Source organism: Nothobranchius furzeri, chromosome 18 (assembly GCF_043380555.1).
Source record: "Nothobranchius furzeri strain GRZ-AD chromosome 18, NfurGRZ-RIMD1, whole genome shotgun sequence".
Lineage (NCBI taxonomy): Eukaryota > Metazoa > Chordata > Actinopteri > Cyprinodontiformes > Nothobranchiidae > Nothobranchius > Nothobranchius furzeri.
In genome coordinates, this window is record NC_091758.1 from 34,666,282 (window position 1) to 34,690,283 (window position 24,002).

Genomic DNA, 24,002 nt, shown 5'->3' on the forward strand with positions numbered 1-24,002 from the left:
TCAGGGCCGTGCACGTGGATCAGGATAAACAAGTCCTCAACAAGACATCAGGAGGGAGGATCTGGGCTGTTTATGTCTAAATTAGTTCACATTTATGAAGATCTCACTTAATAGCTAATCACTCCTCATGTTTATTGCTTGAATTGAGCAAGTTCTTCAAACATGACGCCAAACTTCCTCAAGAAGAATATGAACATTTTCAATTTCCCCCATTTTGCTTCTAGGATAATGAAACACTCACAGAATCCAGATACAGGCTGACTCGTTCAGATGTTGAGTCTACTTTCCTGATCAAGCCTTCCTCAGCTGCACCTCCAGGGAGGAGAGAGAAGCCACTGAGCACGCCCACATCCAGTATCGCCATTCCTGTCTGAGGCACCGGCTGATTGTCCTTTAATCTAAAAAGGGACAAACACAAACTGTCATCACATGCATTAAATATCACTTGTGTGGTTAATTTGTTAAATATCAACACGACTATTTGACACTGTAGCTCTTACCTTGTGCACACGGTCAGATCCATGTGACTTCTGTTGCTGTGACTTAGATTAAAATCTAATGAGAATGAATCCTTGTCAGAGGCGTGTTGGACGTTCCGGGAGAAATTTTTGCTCTCCACGTTGTAAAAGACGTTCAACTGGGTGGATTCAAGAACACCGATTAAAGTTTTCAGCAGAAAAACCCCTTAAACGTTGCTTCTACATCTCATTTTGTTCCTTTTTCTCTACATACTAGAAAAAGGTTTGCAAATTTAACTCCAGAATGAAAGACTTAGAACAAAAAACAAGTTATTTTTTACGCTCTGAGTGGTAAAATCTGGATGCGCTAAAAGCAGACAGCTAAAGTCTGCATTCCAGATGTTAGCTGCTTTGAGTCAATTAGCATGCTACATTTGCATTTGCTGTTGTGATTCAGCATTTATTATGTGGGACATTGTTCTGCTGGGAGAGGCTATCATGCACCGCTGCTGCCATCAATTTATTCTGATCACACTCCAGTGGTTTAACCATCTGTCAACAGACTTTTGAGCCAAGTACAACAATACCGTCACATTTCTGATGCGATGTAAAGGTAACTGATGTGTTCCTACCTGCAAAACGGCAAAGCCTCTTCCTTCAAGGGCAATATTTAAAGGTAAATCTTTTTCAGCATCAATCTAAGAAATGAAATAAAGGGATGATGACACTTCAGCTAATTAAACTTTTTTTCAACTGTAGGTATTTGGTTAATGTGTCAGATGAACATAGCACACATAGAAAATGATTTTGTTACCTCTTGGCTTTGGTACATACGATAGTTTGTTGAGTTGATTTGAATCAGTGACACAAATGAAGATGCAGGGTTAGAAACAGTAACTCTTAGGTCAATGGCACTGGCACCACTAAATGCAGCGTAGGAAGCTAAAGCTTGAAGGGCGACTACAGTGTCCTGCATGGACAAAAATGGTAAAACACATCAGGATTACACAGTTACTTCTCTTTTACGCCTTTCAGGAAAAATTGGAATTTATTTCTTGAGTATGTAAACTGGTAAATTCATTTGGAAACCATTATTACATTTTTTTAAAAGATGTCCTAAAACAGGGGTGTCAAAGTCAAACTCACATGGGGCCAAAATGACAATCTGGGTCGAAGTCGCGGGCCAAACTTAATATTTTTTTGAAAAAGTGACAGAAAATGTGCACATTTTCTTAACCAAATTACACACGAGCAAGTCAATTTTAAATAAAATGCATCAGTGTATTCATTACTTGTGGTATAATCAGCATTTTCAAAATCCATTCAGGATTTATGTTTTCTTGTTGTTTATTCATTTTTCTTATTTTTTATTCTCCTTTTTTTCTCCTGTAATAAGTGTCATCGCTGCTGTAACGTCTAGCTTTCCCCTCTGAGGAACAATAAAGGGATTTTCTATTCTATTCATCTATCTTCAACCTTTCCACTTCCTTTTTTACTGTAGGTTAAATATTTTCTCTCGGGCCAACAACAAAATAGAAATATCATTTTATCTTAAATGAAAATGCAAAACTTTCATGTTTTGGAGCAGAAAAAGAGCATAAAACCAACATATTTAAAGCTCAGTTTGCTCCACTGGTTTACTGTGATGCTCACCTGTTCCAGCCAGATACCTGCATCATGGGGTTGATCTGAGCTGAGGAGGAGACTCCTGTTGTTTTGTTCATCTTCATCATAATAATGACAACATTAGACGACAACAGGTGCTCTCATAGGTTTGTGCTGATGAACATGTCTGAGCAGCTTGACCACGTTGTTGTGTGTCAGGGAGGAAAAATAACAACTACAGCAGCCACAGAGTCGTGCTGATTTGAGCGTGTCGCTGCTCGCTGGAGTTATATCGGCTCTGTCTGGAAGTTAGTTGGAAAACTTTCTCTTTCAGTCATGAACACATTACTGAGCGGCTAGAATCTCCGTTTCTGGGCTTCAACGTCGGAAAATAGCTGAGTAAACTTGGCGCTGAGTGAGAGGAGTGTTTAGTTTGCCCGAGACAGCGGAGCTGCAGACACCGGCAGCAGACGCTGGAAAAAACACAGGGGGCAGTGGCGGCTGGCCAGTAGAGGGCGATAGGGTGCCGCCCTCCCAGTTTCCCCAGTGTTTTTTAATTTTTATTTAAAAAATAAATAAATAAAATTAACAATAATCACATATTCTAAGTTAATTGTGTGTTTTGTAACAAAAATAAATCATATATATATATATATATATATATATATTGGTCTCTGCCGGTCTCTGCCGATCTCTGCCGAGCGGTGGAGGCTGTGTGCTGTGTTTCAATCGCCCAAACAGGACGAGACCAGCTGTCCAATTGCTGACAAGAAAATTAAAGGGTAGGAATGGGAATGTATCCAATCAGCGTCGACGTTGTTTCAGAACGTTTCAGAAGCATGATGGGCGATAGAGCTACCGCCAAGGCTTTCGTTGGTGTTCGGTAGAACTCGGGAGAGTCTCGTGACGCAGATGTAATGGACGCCAGTGAGCCTACAACCAGGATACCGGATCTCAGCAGCCACTGAATTCAGTTCGGTCTCTTCTCCAGTATCCGTTCGAGAGGAGAACTATGGTGGAAAAACTTAATGTCAAAGAGCTTGGACCAGATCAGCCCGACGTAAAGATAAGCCAGCAGGAGGAGGAGAGAGGTAAACTACACACGAGGCTTCTGGGAAGGCTTGGCTAGCTGGATGCAATCACGCTAATGCGTTATTTTGCTTTTCGTGTTTGTTATTCAAAACGACTGTGACAGATGAGGCATGGGTTGAGTCAGGAGTTAAGGACATGAAACATTTTTCTGAGAAGGTGAAGAAACATGAGTTATCCCGGTCACACATGGACAACACGGTGAAGCTAGCTATGCTAGGCAGAGCTGCAGCTAGAGACGAGCACAGGCTTGCAGTGAAGAAACACAATGAAGAAGTGGATCAGAACCGGCACATTTTGTCCAAGAGAGAGATGTCAACACAGTGTATGAGCTCAAGGATGACCTCCTCAGATGTTTCCAGATGATCAGAGACTCGGATGACTTTGATCCAGTCACTGAGAGAGAGGCAGGAGGCTTTGTGAGAATGCTGGAGGAAGAAGATTTCTGCTTTCTGCTGGCACTGTGTCACAAGATCATGCCACATGTGGACATGCTCTTCAACCAGCTGCAGAAGAGGAACATTGACTCTGTCTCCATCACAGGGGTCATCCAGAGCTTCACCAACAGTATGCAAAAGATCAGGTACATACTTGTTTATTTAATATTATTGTGATGAAATTCTCCAGTATGTTAGTTTCACAAACAGTAATGTGGATGTGGACCATATATGGTCATGTTATTTTATGTGCAATTTAATGCAGTATTTTTCAACCTTGGTCCGCAAGGCAGTGTGCCAATAGTCAGACACACGTGGATTAATCAGTTTGTCCAATAATGTAAGACAGGAAATAAAAGAGCTGTGCTTAATTCACGAAATAGTGAAGTTGTGCACAAAGCTCAAAAAGCACAAGTTTGTTTAAAAAAAATAGCACAGCCTCACCAAAAATATTTTTCACCAGCCGCCACTGACAGGGGGGCTTCGGCTCCGCGCTAACATCGCCAAGCATCATGGGAGTTGTAGTCTTTGCGGTAAAATCGGCCAGCGGGTCAATTTTAATATCCATCCATCCATTGTCTGAACCCGCTTTGTCCACGTAGGGTCGCCGGGGGTGGAGAGGGTGGGGGGTGGGTGCCTATCCCCAGCGGTCAATGGGCAATCAGGCGGGGTACACCCTGGACAGAGAACCGCCAGTCCATCACAGGGCAACACAGAGACACACAGGACAAACAATCACACACAAACACACACACACACACACACACGCACGCACGCACACACACACACACACACACACTCACACATTTTAGGACAATTTAGACCACATATGTCAGAGTCGCGGCCCGCGGAGCATTTTTATGTGGCCCGCGAGATAAATATCAAAAATATATTAAAACTGGCCCACTGGCCAATTTTACCGCAAAGACTTCAACTCCCATGATGCTTTGCGGGGTCAGCGTGGAGCCGACGTGCCCCCTCCTTTGTGTTTTTTCCAGCGCCTGCTGCCAGTGTCTGCAGCTCCGCTGTCTCGGACAAGCTAAACACTCCTCTCACTAAGGGCGCAGAGTTCACTCAGCTATTTTCTGACGTTGAAGCCCAGAAACGGAGATTCTAGCCGCCCAGTAATGTGTTCACGACTGAAAGAGAAAGTTTTCCAACTAACGTCCAGACAGAGCTGATATAACTCCAGCGAGCAGCGACACGCTCAAATCAGCACGACTCTGTGGCTGCTGTCGTTGTTATTTTTCCTCCCCGACACACAACAACGTGGTCAAGCTGCTCAGACATGTTCATCAGCACAAACCTATGAGAGCACCTGTTGTCATCTAATGTTGTCATTATTATGATGAAGATGAACAAAACAACAGGAGTCTCCTCCTCAGCTCAGATCAGCCCCATGATGCAGGTATCTGGCTGGAACAGGTGAGCATCACAGTAAACCAGTGGAGCAAACTGAGCTTTAAATATGTTGGTTTTATGCTCTTTTTCTGCTCCAAAACATGAAAGTTAACAGGTGAGATGTTGCATTTTCATTTAAGGTAAAACGATATTTTTATTTTGTTGTTGGCACGTGAGAAAATATTTAACCTACAGTAAAAAAGGAAGTGGAAAGGTTGAAGATAGATGAATAGAATAGAAAATCCCTTTATTGTTCCTCAGAGGGGAAAGCTAGACGTCACAGCAGCGATGACACTTATTACAGGAGAAAAAAAGGAGAATAAAAAATAAGAAAAATGAATAAACCAGAAAACATAAATCCTGAATAGATTTTAAAAATGCTGATTATACCACAAGTAATGAATACCACTGATGCCTTTTATTTAAAACGGACTTGCTCGTGTGTAATTTGGTTATTCCATATTCAGTGTTAATGCAGAAAGAAGTTTGTTTCCAAATTTAAAGGTTCAAAATTGCATATATGTTGATAAAGAAAATGTGCAAATTTGCTGTCACTTTTAAAAAAAATATTAAATTTGGCCCTCGACTCCGTCCCAGAGTTTCATTTCGGCCCCGTGTGAGTTTGAGTTTGACATCCCTGATTTAGACAGACCAATTAACCTAACAGTCATGGTTTTTTTTTTTTGGACTGTGGGAGGAAGCTGGAGTACCCGGAGAGAACCCACGCATGCACAGGGAGAACATGCAAACTCCATGCAGAAAGATCCCAGGCTGGGAAGTGAACCCAGGACCTTCTTGCTACAAGGCAACAGCTCTAACCACTGCGCAGCCCCGGGTCGGTTTTAATATATTTTTGATATTTATCTCGCGGGCTACATAAAAATGTGCCTGACACATGTGTCCTAAAACATCTTTTTTTACAATAAGAAACTAACAACAGCCCCTTTATGAAACTTTGTTGTTCCTCAAAATGGCCCAGGAGCCCTGATTAAAGGCCAAATACAACCTCATAAAAAAGCTTTACAATAGAAAGATGGGTTAACCCCACCCACTTAGTCAGGTCATGAAAATTAACGAGCTGCATGCTCATTGGCCGATTTACCCCGATGGCTCTATGACCGCCTAAAGCTAGTTCCTCTGTGTGCAGTATCCAGATTACTTAATAGGAAAGCTATGGATTACATAGGGTACATTAAACACCCCAAGCTGCCTACAACAACAAGGTAAATGTGGTTTTAACCTCTAGGACCCTTCTCTCACCTGGGTCGTATCAAAGCTTCCTAGGAAGTTCCTCTGTGTGCTTAACCACTTCATGAGTGAGATCCCTTCAATAATGCTGCCACGCATAAAGAAAGCCAGCAGCACATATGAGGTCATCTCAACCCGGGCTGAGTGAGGCGGCGGGTATGACATCTGGTTGGCAGATAATGTCCACATCATGACTCCATCTTTGAAAAATAAAGGTACAGAGAACTTCACTTGTTTAGTGGTTTCACTGAAAGTGCGGCCACAGTTGTAGTTCACCACTCCCCACAGGGATGGGTCAGACGCGGGGATGAATTTCACCAGTGTGTGATGACTAATAGGACTTTAACTTTAACAAACCAACTGTAATCTTGTTTTTACAACAATTTTTAATCTTAGAAACAAATTGTCTGGAGTTTGACCAGAAAGTAAAAAACAAAACCAACAAACATGGTGATTTATGAATTGGGGTTCTATCTATCTATCTATCTATCTATCTATCTATCTATCTATCTATCTATCTATCTATCTATCTATCTATCTATCTATCTATCTATCTATCTATCTATCTATCTATCTATCTATCTATCTATCTATCTATCTATCTATCTATCTATCTATCTATCTATCTATCTATCTATCTATCTATCTATACATATATACATATATATATACATATTTGTATATATTTTTATTTTTTAGTTAGTTTTTTATAATTTTTTTTAGCACCACGCCTATGTAGGGGCAGAGGTGTGACCAAGTCACTGCTTTGCAAGTCAAAAGTAAGTCACAAGTCTTTCCAGTCAAGTCTCGAGTCAAGTCCAAGTCAAATACAACTAAGTCCAAGTCGAGTCCAAAGTCAATGATGTGGTAGTCCAAGTCCAAGTCCTTAACTTAGAATTTTCAAGTCATAATCAAGTCATCTGTCCAACTTCAATTTAATGGCAATGATGATAAATAAATTCCAGAAATAAAGCTTCTTAAAGCTTCATTTATTTGCTCAAACAAGCAGAAAGTGCAACTGAAGTTGATTATAAACAAAGTGCTGCTGCTTTTAGCAGTACAAGATCAAACCCAGAACGAAGAATGACTTATGATTTTTGTCCATGTCGTGCCACTTTTGTGCTAAAATATCAAATATGCTCAAGTCATCATCAAGTCAACAGATGCAAGTCGATTCAAGTCGCAAGTCATTGGCATTCAAGACCAAGTCAAGTCGTAAGTCTTTACAGATTTTATCAAGTCAAGTCAGAAGTCATTAAAATAATGACTCGAGTCCAAGTCATGTGACTTGAGTCCACACCTCTGTGTAGGGGAAACACTGTGAACTTCCAACTAGTTGGCCATAACTTGCTGACCTCTATAAAATCTGAACAAGAATGATTTAAAATCACCTTCGTAGTCGGCTCTCCTGGTGAGCTCTGCGAGTGCTGTAATGGCTACAGGACTGTTGCCCAGAGCCAAAGCGTAAGCCACCAAACACAGGCTGTAGTTACTGGACACACCAACAGTCACTTCATTTTCTAGGTATTCCAGGGCCAGAGAAACCTTTCCTTCATATCTGGACTATATAGTGAAAGAAAACAAGTTTTCCTGTTGGTATGGATAGTTTTAGTGAAGTACCCAACCATCCTTGACTCACAGAATAATTTATGTCCTCCAGAAAGGCCAGTAGCACGTAAGCAGTGAGCGCTGCTGAGCTGTCATTGTCCAGCCCTCCCTGCATCTCAGTGTGGATGAGTTTGCCAACTTCGATGAATTCCCCTTCGGAGCCCTGGTGTTTTAAGAGCCAAGTCATGGCTCTTGACAGGACCGTTGGGTCTACTTCGATATAAGGCTGAGCCTGAAGTAGGCACCTCACCACAAAGGCTGTTAACCTGATACAACACACGGTAAATGTGGAGCGTCAGAGAAAAAGAAATTTGATCTGCATGACAAATTTACTGTAGGAGAATGTGCCTACCACATGCTACCAGAGGCGTCTTGTTTTCCAAAAGCACTGAAGGAACCATCTTCTCGTTGGTAGAGCAGTTGATTCTCATAACCTGTGTCAGAAAGGCTCAGTAAAGTTACACTTCTTTGACACTAAATATGATACAAATAGGAATAACATAGAAAAGCCATCTTGTTAAGATAAACCTTTCTTCATGTAGCTCAAAGCTTTACTCCTGAGCTCTGCATCATCATCGAATGACTTGTCAAGATACTGGACAACGTAAACACTTGGAGCAAAGTGGATCATGTTCTGCTCCCCGCACCCAGTCGGGATCTGAACCAGTGATTCCAAGTTTTCAAAGGACAAAGCCAAGATATCTCCTGTGTAAAGGAAAATAAGATTAAAGGAGGGGAAATCCTGAGAATTCCATAACCCGATGAGTTTCAGAGGATCAGATGGAACTCCCATTTACAGCTCAGGAAATGGTAGACGTACCAACCAGCACAAAATGAGCCTTCTGGCTGCCTGGTACCACTCCTGGTGGAAAAGAGAAGGAAATGGAATTGAGATGGGCTTGCACCTCTGGCGTTATCTCCAGGAACAGAGTTTCTGAGAAGGACTGTTCAACTCCTTCAGGCTGCAAGAACACCAACGTGGTCCACTGTTATTACTGTGTCAAATATGAACATTTTTCTTTCTTCCTCTTGTGCAGTCATTTTTTTAGCGTGCCTTACCTTCACCAGTAGTCTCTGAACAAATTTGCCCGAAGCTTCTGCAGACATTGCATTCACAGATAATTCCACCTCGCCCAGAACCAAAAACCTTATTGGAAATCTGGCAGAAGAAGTCACGTAAGCCCCTAAATAGAGTCTCTGGGCATTTATAACAGACGCTTCCTTCTGCGTCATCAAAACAAATTCAAAAGCTTCAGTCTGTGCGATGAATACGATGACCTAAAACAAATACGGAAACAAAACACAAAGTCTTCAAGACAAAATGTTTGAAAAACAAATAAAAGATCTGGTTGAAAGTTCTTTAAACTCTCCATTTCAAAAGGGAGGGTACTATGGACCCTAAATAGTTACATTACTTAATGTAAAATGTACCCAACATACCTCAAGGTCTTTGTCTAAATGGTTGGTGACATTTACTTCAAGCACAATCTCTTCTCCTCTGATCATGCTTGGTGGGACGGTAAAAAACAAGGAGAAATCTTTGGCTATGGTCAGCTGTAAATGAGAAGACAATACAAGGATTCCAAGAGAGGCCACAAGACAGTGGACCAGAACTGATTAGTGCATCTACACGTAATGGAGTGCAGCTTTAGGAACTCCATTATCCATTAGAGAAAACCACCAAGAGTTTGGTTACCCTTTGTTGCACGGGAATGAAACTGAAGCCCTGGTCCTCTGACATTACGAGTGCTAACACTTCAAGAGAAGCAACACCATCAGGCACAGTTATTCCCCCGCTGGTCCAGTTGTAACTAAAACATAGATAAAAGGAAAGCCTGTGATGGACCATTGTTCCAACATTCTCTATCCCAAAACGTGCATCTCTTACCTAACGTTAGCGTCTAACCACAGCAGTGATTCAGCTGTGTTAGTCCTGTGGTTCCAGTACTTTTCAATATTTAGGAAATCATCAACAGCTCCTGAGGGCCATCCCAGAAAAAGAAATCTGATTACATCACGTCTTTTGTGCAGTATAACCAAATGAGTTACTCCTGAACAGGAAGAATTTACCGTTTTGGAGACCATGTGGTTGTGTTCCCTCTTGCAATCCTGTATTGGTCATCATCATGAGATTGCATGTCTGCATGATGAAATGAACAGGAGTGCATTATTACTATAATGGGATTATTTTTAAGTGGGTTTGTGAGTTGTTAGCTGTTAGCAGTCATTATCTTACTTGCAGTAGAAAGAATTCATAGGGAGCCTAAGTCTCCTCCCTAACCGGTCGGCTCATGGGTCCCCGGAAGAACGAAAAAATGAATGCAAGTGAACGGGGCTAAAAACGCTATTTTCTAATCCACTTTGCCTTACACCCTGGATCGCACATATGTTGTACTGCAATTTCAATGAAAAGTAATGATGGGTGTTTCGACCACGCCAGTCATGTATTTTGAGATTTATTAGCTTGTAAAAGTCGGTAATTAGCATGACTACACACCAGAAATCAGCACGTCGCACATGTGACGTCATCACATAATCTCCTCTCCGCTAACGTAGCTGTTACTTCCCACATGACCAGATTTATAGTGGTTCTTTCTTCCTGTGGGAAGTTTGCTGAACTTACACCCATTTTCCCTCAGTCGTCTTCATGTCTGGTTCGATGACGTCACTTTCATGAAGCGCATTTGTTGTCCTGGACTTATTTTCACACAAAACCGGTTTCACTGGTTAACAGTGAAATGTAGATAAAAGTATTCACTGATAACCTTTATAAGAAATATAATAACTACGAAAATACCTAGAATAATTTATGACAAGTTATCCTTTTTTTCGGACAATCATGATTACATGACGAGACAGACAAGTGACATAAGGTGCGCACTACCGCGCTGCAGAACTAATCAAAGGCAAAGAGCGGTTTATTACAGAGCCATGGTTGCATGGAATGCCATGCCGAGAGTTTTGTTATTAGAGAATAACAGAAGATGTTTTCAAAAGAAGTTAAAGCTTTTTTTTGTTTACACAACAGTAAATTTTGCACAAGGAATTGTAAATGTGACTGATATGACAACTTCTAGTTTTTGTTTGTTATGGAAGTGATGTGATATGATTTTTGATTCTTGGATATATTTATTTATTGCTCTGTGTAAACTCTCCGTATTTACGTACTTATTTAGATTTTTCATGAATGCTGAAGTGTGTGGTAACTTACTGGTATATCGTCATTGCAATTGAGCTAGTATGATTATAATGAGCTCCTGGGATTTGTTGTTGTTGGGTGTGTGTGTGTGTGTGTGTGTGTGTGTGTGTGTGTGTGTGTGTGTGTGTGTGTGTGTGTGTGGGGACGGGGGTGTTTTGTAAAATATTTGTAATGAAATTGGAAGAGACCTCAGGAAGAATAGCTCCACACTATGGTGGGAGCTAATGAGGTTCTCAATAAATAAATAAAAATAACCTAAAATAGCGTTCACTTCTGTTCCAAAATAAGCATGTTCTTGGTATCAAAATGTGTCTTTAAAATTCACGGACATCACATGTGAAATCCATGGCACAAAACAAGCGGAATTAGAAAATAGCGTTTTTAGCCCCGTTGACTTGCGTTCATTTTTTTCGTTCTTCCGAGGTCCGACTGTCCAGAAGCAGATGGGCGTGACTTAGGCTCCCTATAGCAATCTTGGTTTGGGGAAACAGGAAGTTGATCTCATTTACTTCATTTATAGTTTTAATTTAACCTTCATTTATCCAGATGAGTCAATGGAGAACTCATTCTTGTTCACAACAACGATCTGGCCGAGAGGCAGCGGCAAGACACATGATTAGTTTTACACCAAAGAAAACAGATAGATAAGATAAAAACAAACAAGATAAGATAAAACAGTTAGACATAAAAGCAAAGGACTGTTCTCATATATAATATGTACACGCAATCAAAACAGACTTAAACAATCTTTACGTAATCAGAACTGTTGATCCGAAACTATTGATTGCAATGAATCATTGAAGGTAGATAATGGAGTAAGCTTTAGTGATTTTTGCAGCTCATTCCAGTCGTTGGGAGCAGCAAACTGGAACGTGGAGCGGCCAAAGGAGGTGCGAGCTTTGGGAATACCATAGAGATGAAGTTACTGGAACGTAAATTGCACATGAACATGTTTAATAACACCTGGTGCATGTACTACACCTGCGTAACATAAATTAGCTATTAGCCCAGTCTTAAAACAACAATAACAGAAGGAAATGTCTTTTATGTGTCTTTCCCATCAGTACAACCTATCCCCCTCGAAACAGCAAAATACAAAACAGGTCATATGCGGAACCATTTCGTATTTCTCTGTTTCAAGGGGGACAGGTTGTACTGATGCACGCCATGCTTAGAGAAATGATTAAGAAGGGTAAGCTCCGTTGACAGTCTCTTCAAAGGTTTTAGATGTGAATACAGACGGACACTGAATTTCCATGAACTATAGGTCAGATTATGTGATCTGTGTGACTGGCTCCTTTTCAAATTTGCCTGAAGGATGTCAGTATATAAATCTATTCTTTTTCAACACAGGCCACTGAATATTTGGATATTTCTAAAGGTGGTAAAACTGTGCTTGCATCTTTTACAGCCATTGTTGTGTTCAAGCCCTGGATTCCAAACTTTACTGTTTCCATCTCGTAAAAAAACGTGACTCCAAACAAAGCAAGGAGATCGGTTACATCTAGAGCAGCCGGTTTCTCTTTTCTTTAATATCCCAACTCTAAATGTCACGTCTGGATTATCTTCTCTCTTATCAAACACTTCTAATGTTTTAAGCCGCCTATGAATTTCAACTGTTTCCATACCTGCTTTGACCTGAACTCCATATCAGACATTGGTAGATCATTTGGCTTGGCCATTAAAACAATTGCCACTTGAAACCTGGAATAATTGGAAGCCACTGTGAGCGATACCTTCTCGCCTGGCTGCGCCCGCTCACTGCTCCAGTTTAGAATTACCTGGAAAATACAAGCAAACAAATTATCACCCGCTCACCTGTGACTGATCGTTATCTATAATAACATTTATTAGAAAATGTCAGATTAAATCCCACATGGCTCTGTTGATCGATGGGTATCCACACTGAGTCACTGACGATCTCCCCATCAGAACTGACACAATACACAGTGACACAGGCCTCAGGGTACCAGGACAACGCTGGCATGAGATCCAAAGAAGACGAGAAGTTTTTTGTTCCAGCAGCCAACACCTGACCTTGAGAACTCACCTAGAATTACAGCATCATAAAAGAGGTATCATATTTATTTTAGCAATTCATCTCAAACTTTTATACGTAGTTCATACAAACTCAATAAAGTCAGTATGTGCCTGCAAACATACTCTGGTAGTTTAAAGTCTGTACACATCTGAGTCCAAACTGGTTCTGTATGGACGGAAATATGTCTGAAATAAGGATGTTATTATTCTGAATGTGATTATTTTTGCTTAATTTAATATTATTTTTTGCACTTAAGATCCAAAAGAAGGGTGTCTTCAGTGTATTACTTAGTTGATGAATGGAAAACAGGAAATACAATCATTTGAAAATACTTAGATCTGTCGTGAATAGGCATGTGAAAATATCAATACACTGAAATATCACAATAATTGAGATCATGATGCTGAATCGATATTCTAAATCAGTGTATTGATTTTTTTAAATTCAGAATTGAAATCCAAATATTTATAGTTTTCCTGTGTGTGGCACAGTTCAAACTCCGACAGCTAGATGGCAGCAGTTTATACTTACTTCACAATGATATAGGGAGCCTAAGTCACGCCCATCTACTGCCGAACCACGTGTCCCCAGAAGCACGAAAAAAATGAACGCAAGTCAATGGGGCTAAAAGTGTTATTTTCTAATTCTACTTGTTATGTGCCATGGATTTCACATATGATGTCAGTAAGTTCAGCAAACTTCAAATCCTTCCTTCAAGAGGAAATAAAACACCACAAATCTGGCCATTTGGTAAGTAGCAGCTACACTAGGGGAGAAGAGATTATGTGGTAATGTCATATATGCAATGTGCCGATGTCTGACTTGTAGTAATGCTAATTACAGAGTTTTACAAGCTGACACATCTCAAACATTTGTTTGCATTTGTTTGTACATTGCAGTACAACTTATGTGCGACCCAGGGTCTACAGCAAAGCGGATTAGAAATAGCTCTTTTAGCCACATTGACTTGCATTCATTTTTTTCGTTCTTCCGGGGACCCATGAGCCGACCGGAAAGGGAGGAGACTTAAGCCTGGAGCACACCGGAGGCAGACGTGCCGCGCCGCGTCACGCCCGCGATTTTGAGAAGTCAAGTGGCCACACAGGATGTACCGCGCAGCGCTTTTTGGAAAGTCACGAGACAGTCACAACATCACGCGGGACTTGAGAATAAGAAGCGGGAAGTGCCTCTTTTGTTCATATGTGATCAGACTTGCCGTCGTGTTTTGGTAAGTATGCTATGTCTTTGAATATTTTAAGATCAATAGTACTTTAAAGTAATCAGAACTGTATTTTAGGTTAGGGTTAGTGCAGCTGGGTTTGTGCCGTAAAGCCGTTCCGCATCGTAATGTCTGTTGTAAAGTACTCCACAATGTTGTAAACAGCTGTGGCGCTTGAGATAGAACTGGCGTCTATCTTCAGCGCCTAAGGCACTTCTGGGGTGTGGTGCGACGCTCCCTGTGTGCCCACTCTCATGAACTATAATGGCCTTTATTTAAAATGTCTTCCTCCGCTGTGCCCCAAGCTTTAGGCTCCCTATAACAGCACAAACCTGCAAAAACACTGGATGTGTCTTGGAAGCGTCTGGCCTGAGTTTTCCATTTAAATTCAGTCTTAACAAATACAAATTTTATCTGGCTTTTAATACTTTTAATATCGCAATATATTTATCGGGTCCTCCATATTGTGATGTATATATCGTATCGCCACACTCATGCCAATACACACTCAGGAAATCCTTTTTTTTAATCACATTTATAATCACTAGTAAATCATAACACTAAGTTTGACTGTTTGGTGAAGCAATAGAATATTTTTAGCATATGAGTCAAACAATAGCTTTAATAATTTAAAATGCCTCAATTGATAACCATTATCTCTAAAATAGTGGTCAAAATAAGACATTTTCGTGAATTTTTAAAAAGAGCACAGCATCATTGCCTCGCTTTGCAAACATGATTATACAATTTTTTATTTCACTTGAATGACTAATGATGTGTGCACACTAGATCACATGTTGTTTGCTCTCCAGCCAACCACATGCTCATCGTGTTCTTACTATGGAAAACCAAATGCTTCCTAGTCTGCAGCTGAGTTGTAGCTGATGTATTTTAGCTAACTCACCACAAAATGGAGTGTTGTTGGTTTAAATGTGCTCTCAACATTTAGTCGCAGTGGTGGCCCAGTCTGGAACATATGATAGATGATAAATTGTGTGTTGGTAACATAATGAATTAATTGCACATGATGTGTTTGGCTTTACCTGTGCAGGTGATGTGTTGGCTGCAGAGATCTGGATGTACGAGCCACTAGGTGAGGAGTGGTTGCTGTAGATCTTCAGTGTCTCTTCAGCAGACTGGAATCTGGCCTGAATATAAGACGAACAAAAACAGTCTGATCAATGGACTTTCATTCAAGATATTCAACAGGTGTCTTTTTTTCCTTTGGATAATCATATATGACACAAAGTGTCTGGAACAACAGAAATGTATCAAACAGTGTTTTCCTTAAAGGCCAAGTTCACTTGTTTTTATGTTTATGTTTATTTATTCAGCAGATGCTTTTTATCCAAAGCGACTTACAATTTATAACCTATAGGGCATGTTGTGATCTGTGGGGGAAACTGGAGTACCCGGAACCCACGCATGCATGGGGCGAACACGCAACTCCACACAGAAAGGCCACAGCCGAGTGTTGAACCTGCAACCTTCGTGCTGCGAGGCAACAGTGCTAACCACTGCGCCACCAAGCAGCCATATTTTTTCAACATATTTCTGGTGGTCTCTAGTAAAAATGAGTCTATCACTGTGGAAAAGCTCCTGCACTCCTGATGAGGAACTAGACGTGAGCTGCAGGAGAGGGGAGTGGAAAATGGAAGGATTTTGAGTCTAACTCATTATTATATCCTGATATTTAGACATCTCATCTCTGATTGGCTAACAGCAACGCAACTCTACCACTGACTATGCTCTGCAACATTGATGTGTTTTCTCCATAAATAACACAAGCCTGAAGATATTCTGCCATGCTAATGCTAACAGTTAGCTTCTATTAGCCAAGACATGCTCTACTCTCTCCTGAATGCTAATGGGCTCGATACACGGGAGGTGAAATCGCCTCTTCTCCCATTCATTTTCAATGAGACATGCGCGACAAAGCGATAATCACGGGTCTCCCTCCTACTAAGCGAAACGCAAAAAACGTGCGTGTGAAATTTTGCGTTTGTGCACTTGTCGTGCACAGGCGACCCAGTGACGCAATCCCAGAAAGTTCGGACAAGGACCAATCAATGGAGGTTTCATTCACTGGCCAATGAGCGGACAGGATGCTCCGTACATCTCCGGGCAAACATGGAGGAGAAGTTGATACTTGCTGTGACGGATTTCCCAGAGCTTCACATAACTAGCAGCGCCTTGTGAAACATCATATCTACCGCTTTCTTAACTCTGAACCGCTTAAATAACCTTAATTCCCTCCAACCTGACACAGCCAAACAAAACAACGGGAGTTTCAATTTCGCAAATGGAACGGAACGCGTAGACGGCTTTGTCACTGGCCGCTGCCGCGGGTCGCCTCCCGCGTGTCAGGTAATAAAAGTGACAGCGACGAATTTCGCTGATCGCGGTCGTTTGTCGCCTCCGTGTATGAGCCCACAACCGCCAAGTTGGTTGAGCCCATGAATGCTCATTTTCAGTGTGATATAGATCTGAGTGGATTTTTAAAATTCAGGCATTAACCCCGTCTGTCAGCAGCTAATGCAGGAAATAGGGGTAGAAGACTATTTTCATGTTCAGCCTGTACGAGAAACTCAGAGTGACTGCCAATATCTCAAAAACAACAAGTAAAAGATGGTTTCTCTGTGTACTTGTTATCTAAACGTCTCTTACATAAAACAAAACGTTTTTCTGTAGGAGCTATTCCAATGAACTGACTCCAATTACTCACCTGTATAAAAAGGATCGCCACTTGAGTCTGTAATTTAAACTGAATGAGAACGTTGCCATCCGCGGGAACAGGAAGTGTGAGGTTCATACGCTCCGTGCTCCTGATTGAAGTATTCTGGGTGACTTCAACCACGACAGAGTTGTTTAAATCCAACGAGGTGAGCCGTGTTCCATCATATCTACTGATCTGAAGCTGTGGAGCGTGAGACACAATGACTACATCATAGATTAACAGTTACAATAATTAATAAATGAATTATTTAAAAGACAACTTTACTCACATTTATAGAGAAGTTTAAAGATGGCTTTATTGGTGATGGAAAATTACGGAACATGAGCTGGAATTTGTTCCAGATGAGATGGACCTCAGCTGCTTTCTTCGCTGTCAGTCCTAAAAAAACAAAAAAACTTTTGATGCTGCTGAAATATACATTTGTATTATGGAGTAAAGATATCACACCTGAAATGCTGTCATTGACTTGGGCAGTGATGTAGAAAACTTTGCTGTTATTCTCTGGTGAAAACTCTAAATCCTGAAGTTGGTCTTTGCTGAAGAAAAATGGTGTTGAGCCATGAGTCTGAAAGAATTAAACCAGCCTGGGGTTATTTTATGCTTTAGTTTCTGTCGAATAACAAAGAAACATTTGAATCTCACCATTTTAATGTGTGTTTGAAATGCAGGAGTGATGGAGACAACCAGTGTGCCCTCTACTGGCTGTCCACTCGGGAATCTAGACAAAAAAATTAGGGGTAGGAATTGAATGTGTTCATTACAAAGAATTAATCAGAAAAAATAATAATGCTTTAAAAATGTACCCTTTGAGCTTGAGCGCCCCCAAATGGTGACTGGAAAAAAGTTTAGCATCATAATTTCTGCCTAATTTCTTTCAATAAATATCATCATGCTGCACCTCTAACAAAACTACCGAGTCTGGGCTACAAGACCTTGTAAACCCGTTTTACGTGCTCCAAACACAACTAAAACTACAAATAAATAAATCTTGACTAATTGCTTGTCATGAAGAAAAGAAAGGGAAAAAAATCTACTTTTTTACTGTTATGTTTCCAAGCCGAGAAGGCTGGCAGTAACTTTATCCGTATGAATTTTAAGACAGCAGGAGGGACACGCAAACATGCAGCATTTATCGTGTAACTCTCAGCAGAACTTCCCCTGAACTCTATACTACACCTCTATTTGCAGTGCTCTGCCCATTTACACTTCATCCATAACACATATACTAATATTTACACGTCCCAACAAATCCCACAATGGTTACCTTTATAATGAGACCAATGGCAATCAAGAGACCTTGTGGTTACAGAAATATAGAGCTCCGGGAGTTGACGTCACGTTTCCCGGCATGCAACAGTTCAAATCGAAACGGCGCCATTAGGGTTCCCCGGCCAGGTCCAGTAAGAAGTCCGCTCCAACAGCTTCTGGCGTCAGAGCGGGCAGTAGCGTCGAGAGTCCCAGACCTCTCCCCAGCTCCTCCAGCCGGGGGAATCCCAAGGGGTTCCCCGGCCAGGTCCGGTGTAGTCCGCTCCGACAGCTTCTGGCGTTTTTAAAAAGTATCCCAGGGGCACGGTAAGGGTCGGAGATGTTTAGTCTATTTAATTTCTGACTATATAAAACGATTTCTTCGGTTTTAAAGTGTGAAGTAAACTCCGACGAAGTAAAATCCAAGCGGATCCCGTTCACGTTCATGGTTACATCCGTGTTTGTTTACCTTTTTTTCCTGCCAAAATGGCGTCTACTAACTGAGAGTCACGTGGGGTCCGGAGCTCTATACTCATTAAAGTGTGGGTATGTCATCCGTGCCTCACTAACATTATTTTTATTTTTAAAAATTTTGCTTGGGGAGCAAATTGTCTTGAATGATTAAAATGCAATTAATCACAAAGCTAGATTAATTATTTAATCAAATCCCACCCCTAAAAAATATTTAAAGAGTAAATAAACCCCAAAATAACATTTATTTGCTTATAAACTGTATAACGGGGACTTGACAAATGCAATATTTCTGTTTCTGTGCATTTTTTTGGCTTGTTTGGGTAAAATTGATTAAACGTAGAATCTAGGTCTAAAAATGTCTCAGTGTTGCCCCCTGTGGGTTGAACTACGGCTACTGCATTTGACATTTCTGACTTACTGGGGCTGGTACAATTTCACGTCACCGGTACAGTCTCCTCCCACTCCCCCTCCCTCCCAGGATGGAAATTCCCCACACTTGGCAACGCCCACTTTTATAGCATTTTCAAATCTTGACCAGGAGTGGAGTTACATTTTCTGATGATGTGCAGTCCCTCTTTAAACAGAAAATTAGCAATCGGTTTTGCAAACCAAAGAAACAGCAAGAAGAAAGACTGTTAAGTTAAACTTGGTTCATGCTTGACGCGTCCGCGAGGTTCGCACGGCTCCGCACGGCAAAATTGCATCATTTTAACAACCACGCCCCTCCACTGCACCTCTGCATGGCCCAAACTTTCCGCACCGCGCACCTAGGAAATTTTCCAACCACGCGAACGGTCGGATGCGGAAAAACATGGCGGACTGGCAAGAACTAGTATGGCAGAGGTTCGTAAATACAGACATTTACAGTGGGGCAAAAAAGTATTTAGTCAGCCACCGATTGTGCAAGTTCTCCCACTTAAAATGATGACAGAGGTCAGTAATTTTCATCATAGGTACACTTCAACTGTGAGAGACAGAATGTGAAAAAAAATCCACGAATTCACATGGCAGGATTTTTAAAGAATAAGGGTGGAAAATAAGTGTTTGGTCAATAACAAAAATTCAACTCAATACTTTGTAACATAACCTTTGTTGGCAATAACAGAGGTCAAACGATTACTATAGGTCTTTACCAGGTTTGCACACACAGTAGCTGGTATTTTGGCCCATTCCTCCATGCAGATCTTCTTGAGAGCAGTGATGTTTTGGGGCTGTCGCCGAGCAACACGGACTTTCAACTCCCTCCACAGATTTTCTATGGGGTTGAGGTCTGGAGACTGCCTAGGCCAATCCAGGACTTTCAAATGCTTCTTATGGAGCCACTCCTTTGTTGCCCGGGCGGTGTGTTTGGGATCATTGTTGTGTTGGAAGACCCAGCCACATTTCATCTTCAAAGCTCTCACTGATGAAAGGAAGTTTTGGCTCAAAATCTCATGATACATGGCCCCATTCAATCTGTCCTTAACACGGATCAGTCGTCCTGTTCCCTTAGCAGAAAAACAGCCCTCAAAGCATGATGTTCCCACCCTCATGCTTCACAGTAGGTATGGTGTTCTTGGGATGCAACTCAGTATTCTTCTTCCTCCAAACACGACGAGTCGAGTTTATACCAAAAAGTTCTACTTTGGTTTCATCGGACCACATGACATTCTCCCAATTCTCTGCTGTATCATCCATGTGCTCTCTGGCAAACTTCAGACGGGCCTGGACATGCACTGGCTTCAGCAGCGGAACACGTCTGGCACTGCAGGATTTAATTCCCTGCCGTTGTAGTGTGTTACTGATGGTGACCTTTGTTACTGTGGTCCCAGCTCTCTGCAGGTCATTCACCCGGTCCCCCCGTGTGGTTCTGGGATTCTTGCTCACCGTTTTCATGATCATTTTGACCCCACGGGATGAGATCTTGCGTGGAGCCCCAGATCGAGGGAGATTATCAGTGGTCTTGTATGTCTTCCATTTTCTGATAATTGCTCCCACAGTTGATTTGTTCACACCAAGCTGCTTGCCTATTGTAGATTCACTCTTCCCAGTCTGGTGCAGGTCTACAATTCTTTTCCTGGTGTCCTTCGAAAGCTCTTTGCTCTTGGCCATAGTGGAGTTTGGAGTCTGACTGTTTGAGGCTGTGGACAGGTGTCTTTTATAAAGATAATGAGTTCAAACAGGTGCCATTAATACAGGTAACGAGTGGAGGACAGAAAAGCTTCTTAAAGAAGACGTTACAGGTCTGTGAGAGCCAGAGATTTTCCTTGTTTGAAGTGAACAAATACTTATTTTCCACCCTGATTTACAAATAAATTCTTTAAAAATCCTACCATGTGAATTCATGGATTTTTTTCACATTCTGTCTCTCACAACTTGAAGTGTACCTATGATGTAAATTACTGACCTCTGTCATCATTTTAAGTGGGAGAATTTGCACAATCGGTGGCTGACTAAATACTTTTTTGCCCCACTGTATATGATTCAGCTCTCAAAGATCACCGTGATCAACATGTTGTTAGTAATTCTTGGAGAGAAATAGATCTCACTGTCGGAAAAGGCGAGGACGCGGTTAAAAAATGCTGAAATGCCATGTTGTAAACAGCAGTAATTTTTACTTCTACCATGGTGTAGTGTTGGATGCATGCCGTAGAGCTCCATGCTGCCCCCTTCAATTTGGGAGAATATTGGCTCACCGCAGAGACAAGCCGCATGAACCATAAACGCTGCAAGTTGTGTAGCGCGTTCCATCCGCGAGCCGCATCACCAAGCAGAAAGTAAATGCGTCAAGCATAAACCAAGCCTTAGGCCCTCTTCAAGGGTCACGACCCTGACACTAGAGGAGGGTCTCTTGCGGATTCAAAGAAAACAGCCTATAGGAGAAGAATGCACTACTCACGATGCTCTCACTGATCCTGTGATGTCATCGCCAACAAGAACGTATGAAGATGTCTCGATGAGAACTTCAAAGGGAGGATCATCTGCAACAACAGGTGGAAAAATCTTTATTTATACCTTTTTAAAACTGTTTAAGTTATGCAATAGATCATTAGTGCTCTGGGCATCAAAACTAAGGTGAAGTCTATGCAAAAGTGTACAATTGTGCTGAACTTTACGATAAAATGCAACTTTATTTAATACAAAGACAACATCATCTGCAAAGATCAATAAAATGTGATAATTTACATGTAAGTTTAAGTTTAAAAACACATTTTGGTAACGCTTCCTTTACAGTCCCCTAATTACTAAGTACTTACATGGTAATTACATAGTAAGTTAAAGTGTTTTCTTGTTTCTTAGTTCTTAAACAGTTATTACCATGTAACTCAGGTTCAATTCTAGTTTTTGTTTTTATTAATCATTCCCAGTAAATACTGCTTTACACAATAATGACACTTTTTTACAATTATACACTTTAATTACACAATAATACACTTTAACTTACTATGTAATCACCATGCAAATACTTAGTAATTAGGGGACTGTGAAAAGAAGCGTTACCCACATTTTAAATGGTTATTGGTGGATATTTCACCTTCATTCTCTACAATAAACTCCTCATCATCAGTGTGTCCCTGTGAAAAAACACATAAAAGGTAAGAAAAAAAAGTGAGGTTTTTTTTGTTTTAAGACAACAGATCTGACTTTAACGAAGATAAACACATCAGTGTTTTTCTAGCATACATTCACCGTGGCCGCGATCACCCACTGTCCAAGAGGAGACATCTGGGATAAACTAAATTCTTTCGAGACGATCCCTAGATTCCCTGTGGTGTTCCAAACGTCAACAACTCTCCCACTGGGATCCTGCGTGACAAAGTAACATCAGTCGAGGTTTTCACTAAACAGAGAAGAATCAGCTCCTCAGGCAGAAAGTAGAAACCGACCATCAGAGAGATTTGTACTGTGCCTTTGTAGGGTTTGTTATCCTGCTGCACAGAAACAACTCGGGCTTTGATGGTGTCCCCTGGTTTGTATCGTGATCTGTCCGTTTGAATGAAGGACGAGACGATCTGGAGAATGGGGGTGAGGGTGGAGGTGCCGGTGAAAATCAGGCTGCTGTTGCTGTATCCCCTCACCGTCAGATTTAACAGGGAATTTTGGGATAAAGGGCCAGGAAACTGGAGATTTGATCAGAAAATAACATCAAGATGAAGCAATATTGTTATTATTCATGGTTGGAAATACTACATTTACTTACAGGAGGAAGCATGAAGACCTTTGTTACACCTTTAAAGAGAGGAAATAAGTTTTGTGTTTTATTCTCCAGAAGAAATCGAGTTTAAATCTGCGTAACTGTAGCATCACCTCCTTGGATATTTTCCGTATGGGTTACTGTGGTGTTGCCATGAGAAACATCAGCTGTCAGTTTGACTAAGAAATCAGCAAAAACGGTGACAGCCAGAGGAATGGGCGTGTCAACGTGTAGCACCTCAGGACCTGAGATCAGAAACAATGTCCTACTAAAAAAAACACATTAATCACCTTTCAAACAACATGTCTTCTCATTAAAAATGGAGATCAGACTTACTTGGATGCATTTTGCGTCAAACCAGAAACGGCAAAAGACAGAATTAGGGTCCAGATTCTGCTCATGATGTCCTGGTGTGGTTCAAGTTTGGTTTCACGTCTTAAACTGATGGCCGAGGCTTCACGTAACGAGACCTCACCTGTTGGTGCGAGTGACAAAACTCCTCCTCCTGTCCTGAACGACGGCGGGTCACGCTCACAAGCTTGTGCACACAGATTCATTGTTGTAGACCAAAAAGAAAGCTGAAGAGGATGCTCTGATATCACCTTCGCCCGGCGGGGGTAGTCTCATCTTTCTATTCAGACAGTTCCCAGAGCTGCTTTTAAATGTTACTGAGTCCATTCTGAGGAGAAACATGTCTAGAAGGAATTAGAGAAGATAATCTGCAGAAGTTGGATGCAAACAATCCAGGAATTATGTGTTTTAGGTGTTTTAAAATAGTTCATGCTTTTTAAACTCGTCCAAAATTAATTTGTGCAGAACACTTCATAGAAAACCATCTCCTAGATTAGAAGTGTGGCGATGGAAACTAGTGGATGTGACAGGAATAACAAGCTCTAAAATTGGCAGCATGAAGGATAAAAAGTGGCTGCGGTTAAAAAAATTCACTCACAATAAACACCTGCAGTGCCTCTTTCTCACCAGCAGGTGGTGGTAAAACAACGCCACTTCAAACATGAGCTCCTCCCAACTCCAGCTCAACAATGACGTCATTTTCACTAAACCAACAT

At 41.3% G+C, this 24,002-nt stretch overlaps 1 protein-coding gene across 3 annotated transcripts in view; it reads right to left on the reverse strand.

Moving 5' to 3' along the window:
* Positions 1-23,905, reverse strand: part of cd109 (CD109 molecule) — a 25,507-nt gene extending 1,602 nt beyond the window's left edge. Inside the window, exons 1-30 of one of the 3 annotated variants that reach the window (XM_054741513.2) lie at positions 23,272-23,905; positions 23,049-23,203; positions 22,942-22,970; positions 22,628-22,861; positions 22,425-22,547; positions 22,276-22,315; positions 21,640-21,721; positions 17,685-17,760; positions 17,490-17,607; positions 17,311-17,420; positions 17,031-17,222; positions 15,349-15,453; positions 15,210-15,272; positions 12,922-13,095; positions 12,782-12,826; positions 9,917-9,986; positions 9,735-9,825; positions 9,543-9,657; positions 9,287-9,400; positions 8,906-9,124; positions 8,667-8,808; positions 8,375-8,551; positions 8,199-8,280; positions 7,878-8,112; positions 7,630-7,801; positions 6,251-6,438; positions 1,273-1,428; positions 1,091-1,156; positions 501-637; positions 242-398 (exon numbers count right to left, since the gene is read on the reverse strand). In XM_054741513.2, coding sequence (XP_054597488.2) covers positions 242-398; positions 501-637; positions 1,091-1,156; positions 1,273-1,428; positions 6,251-6,438; positions 7,630-7,801; positions 7,878-8,112; positions 8,199-8,280; positions 8,375-8,551; positions 8,667-8,808; positions 8,906-9,124; positions 9,287-9,400; positions 9,543-9,657; positions 9,735-9,825; positions 9,917-9,986; positions 12,782-12,826; positions 12,922-13,095; positions 15,210-15,272; positions 15,349-15,453; positions 17,031-17,222; positions 17,311-17,420; positions 17,490-17,607; positions 17,685-17,760; positions 21,640-21,721; positions 22,276-22,315; positions 22,425-22,547; positions 22,628-22,861; positions 22,942-22,970; positions 23,049-23,203; positions 23,272-23,492 — 3,888 coding nt within the window. In that variant the 5' untranslated portion in view covers positions 23,493-23,905. The other 2 variants (XM_015970340.3, XM_054741514.2) reach the window with 2 other exon arrangements.
* Positions 23,906-24,002: the final 97 nt, after the last annotated feature.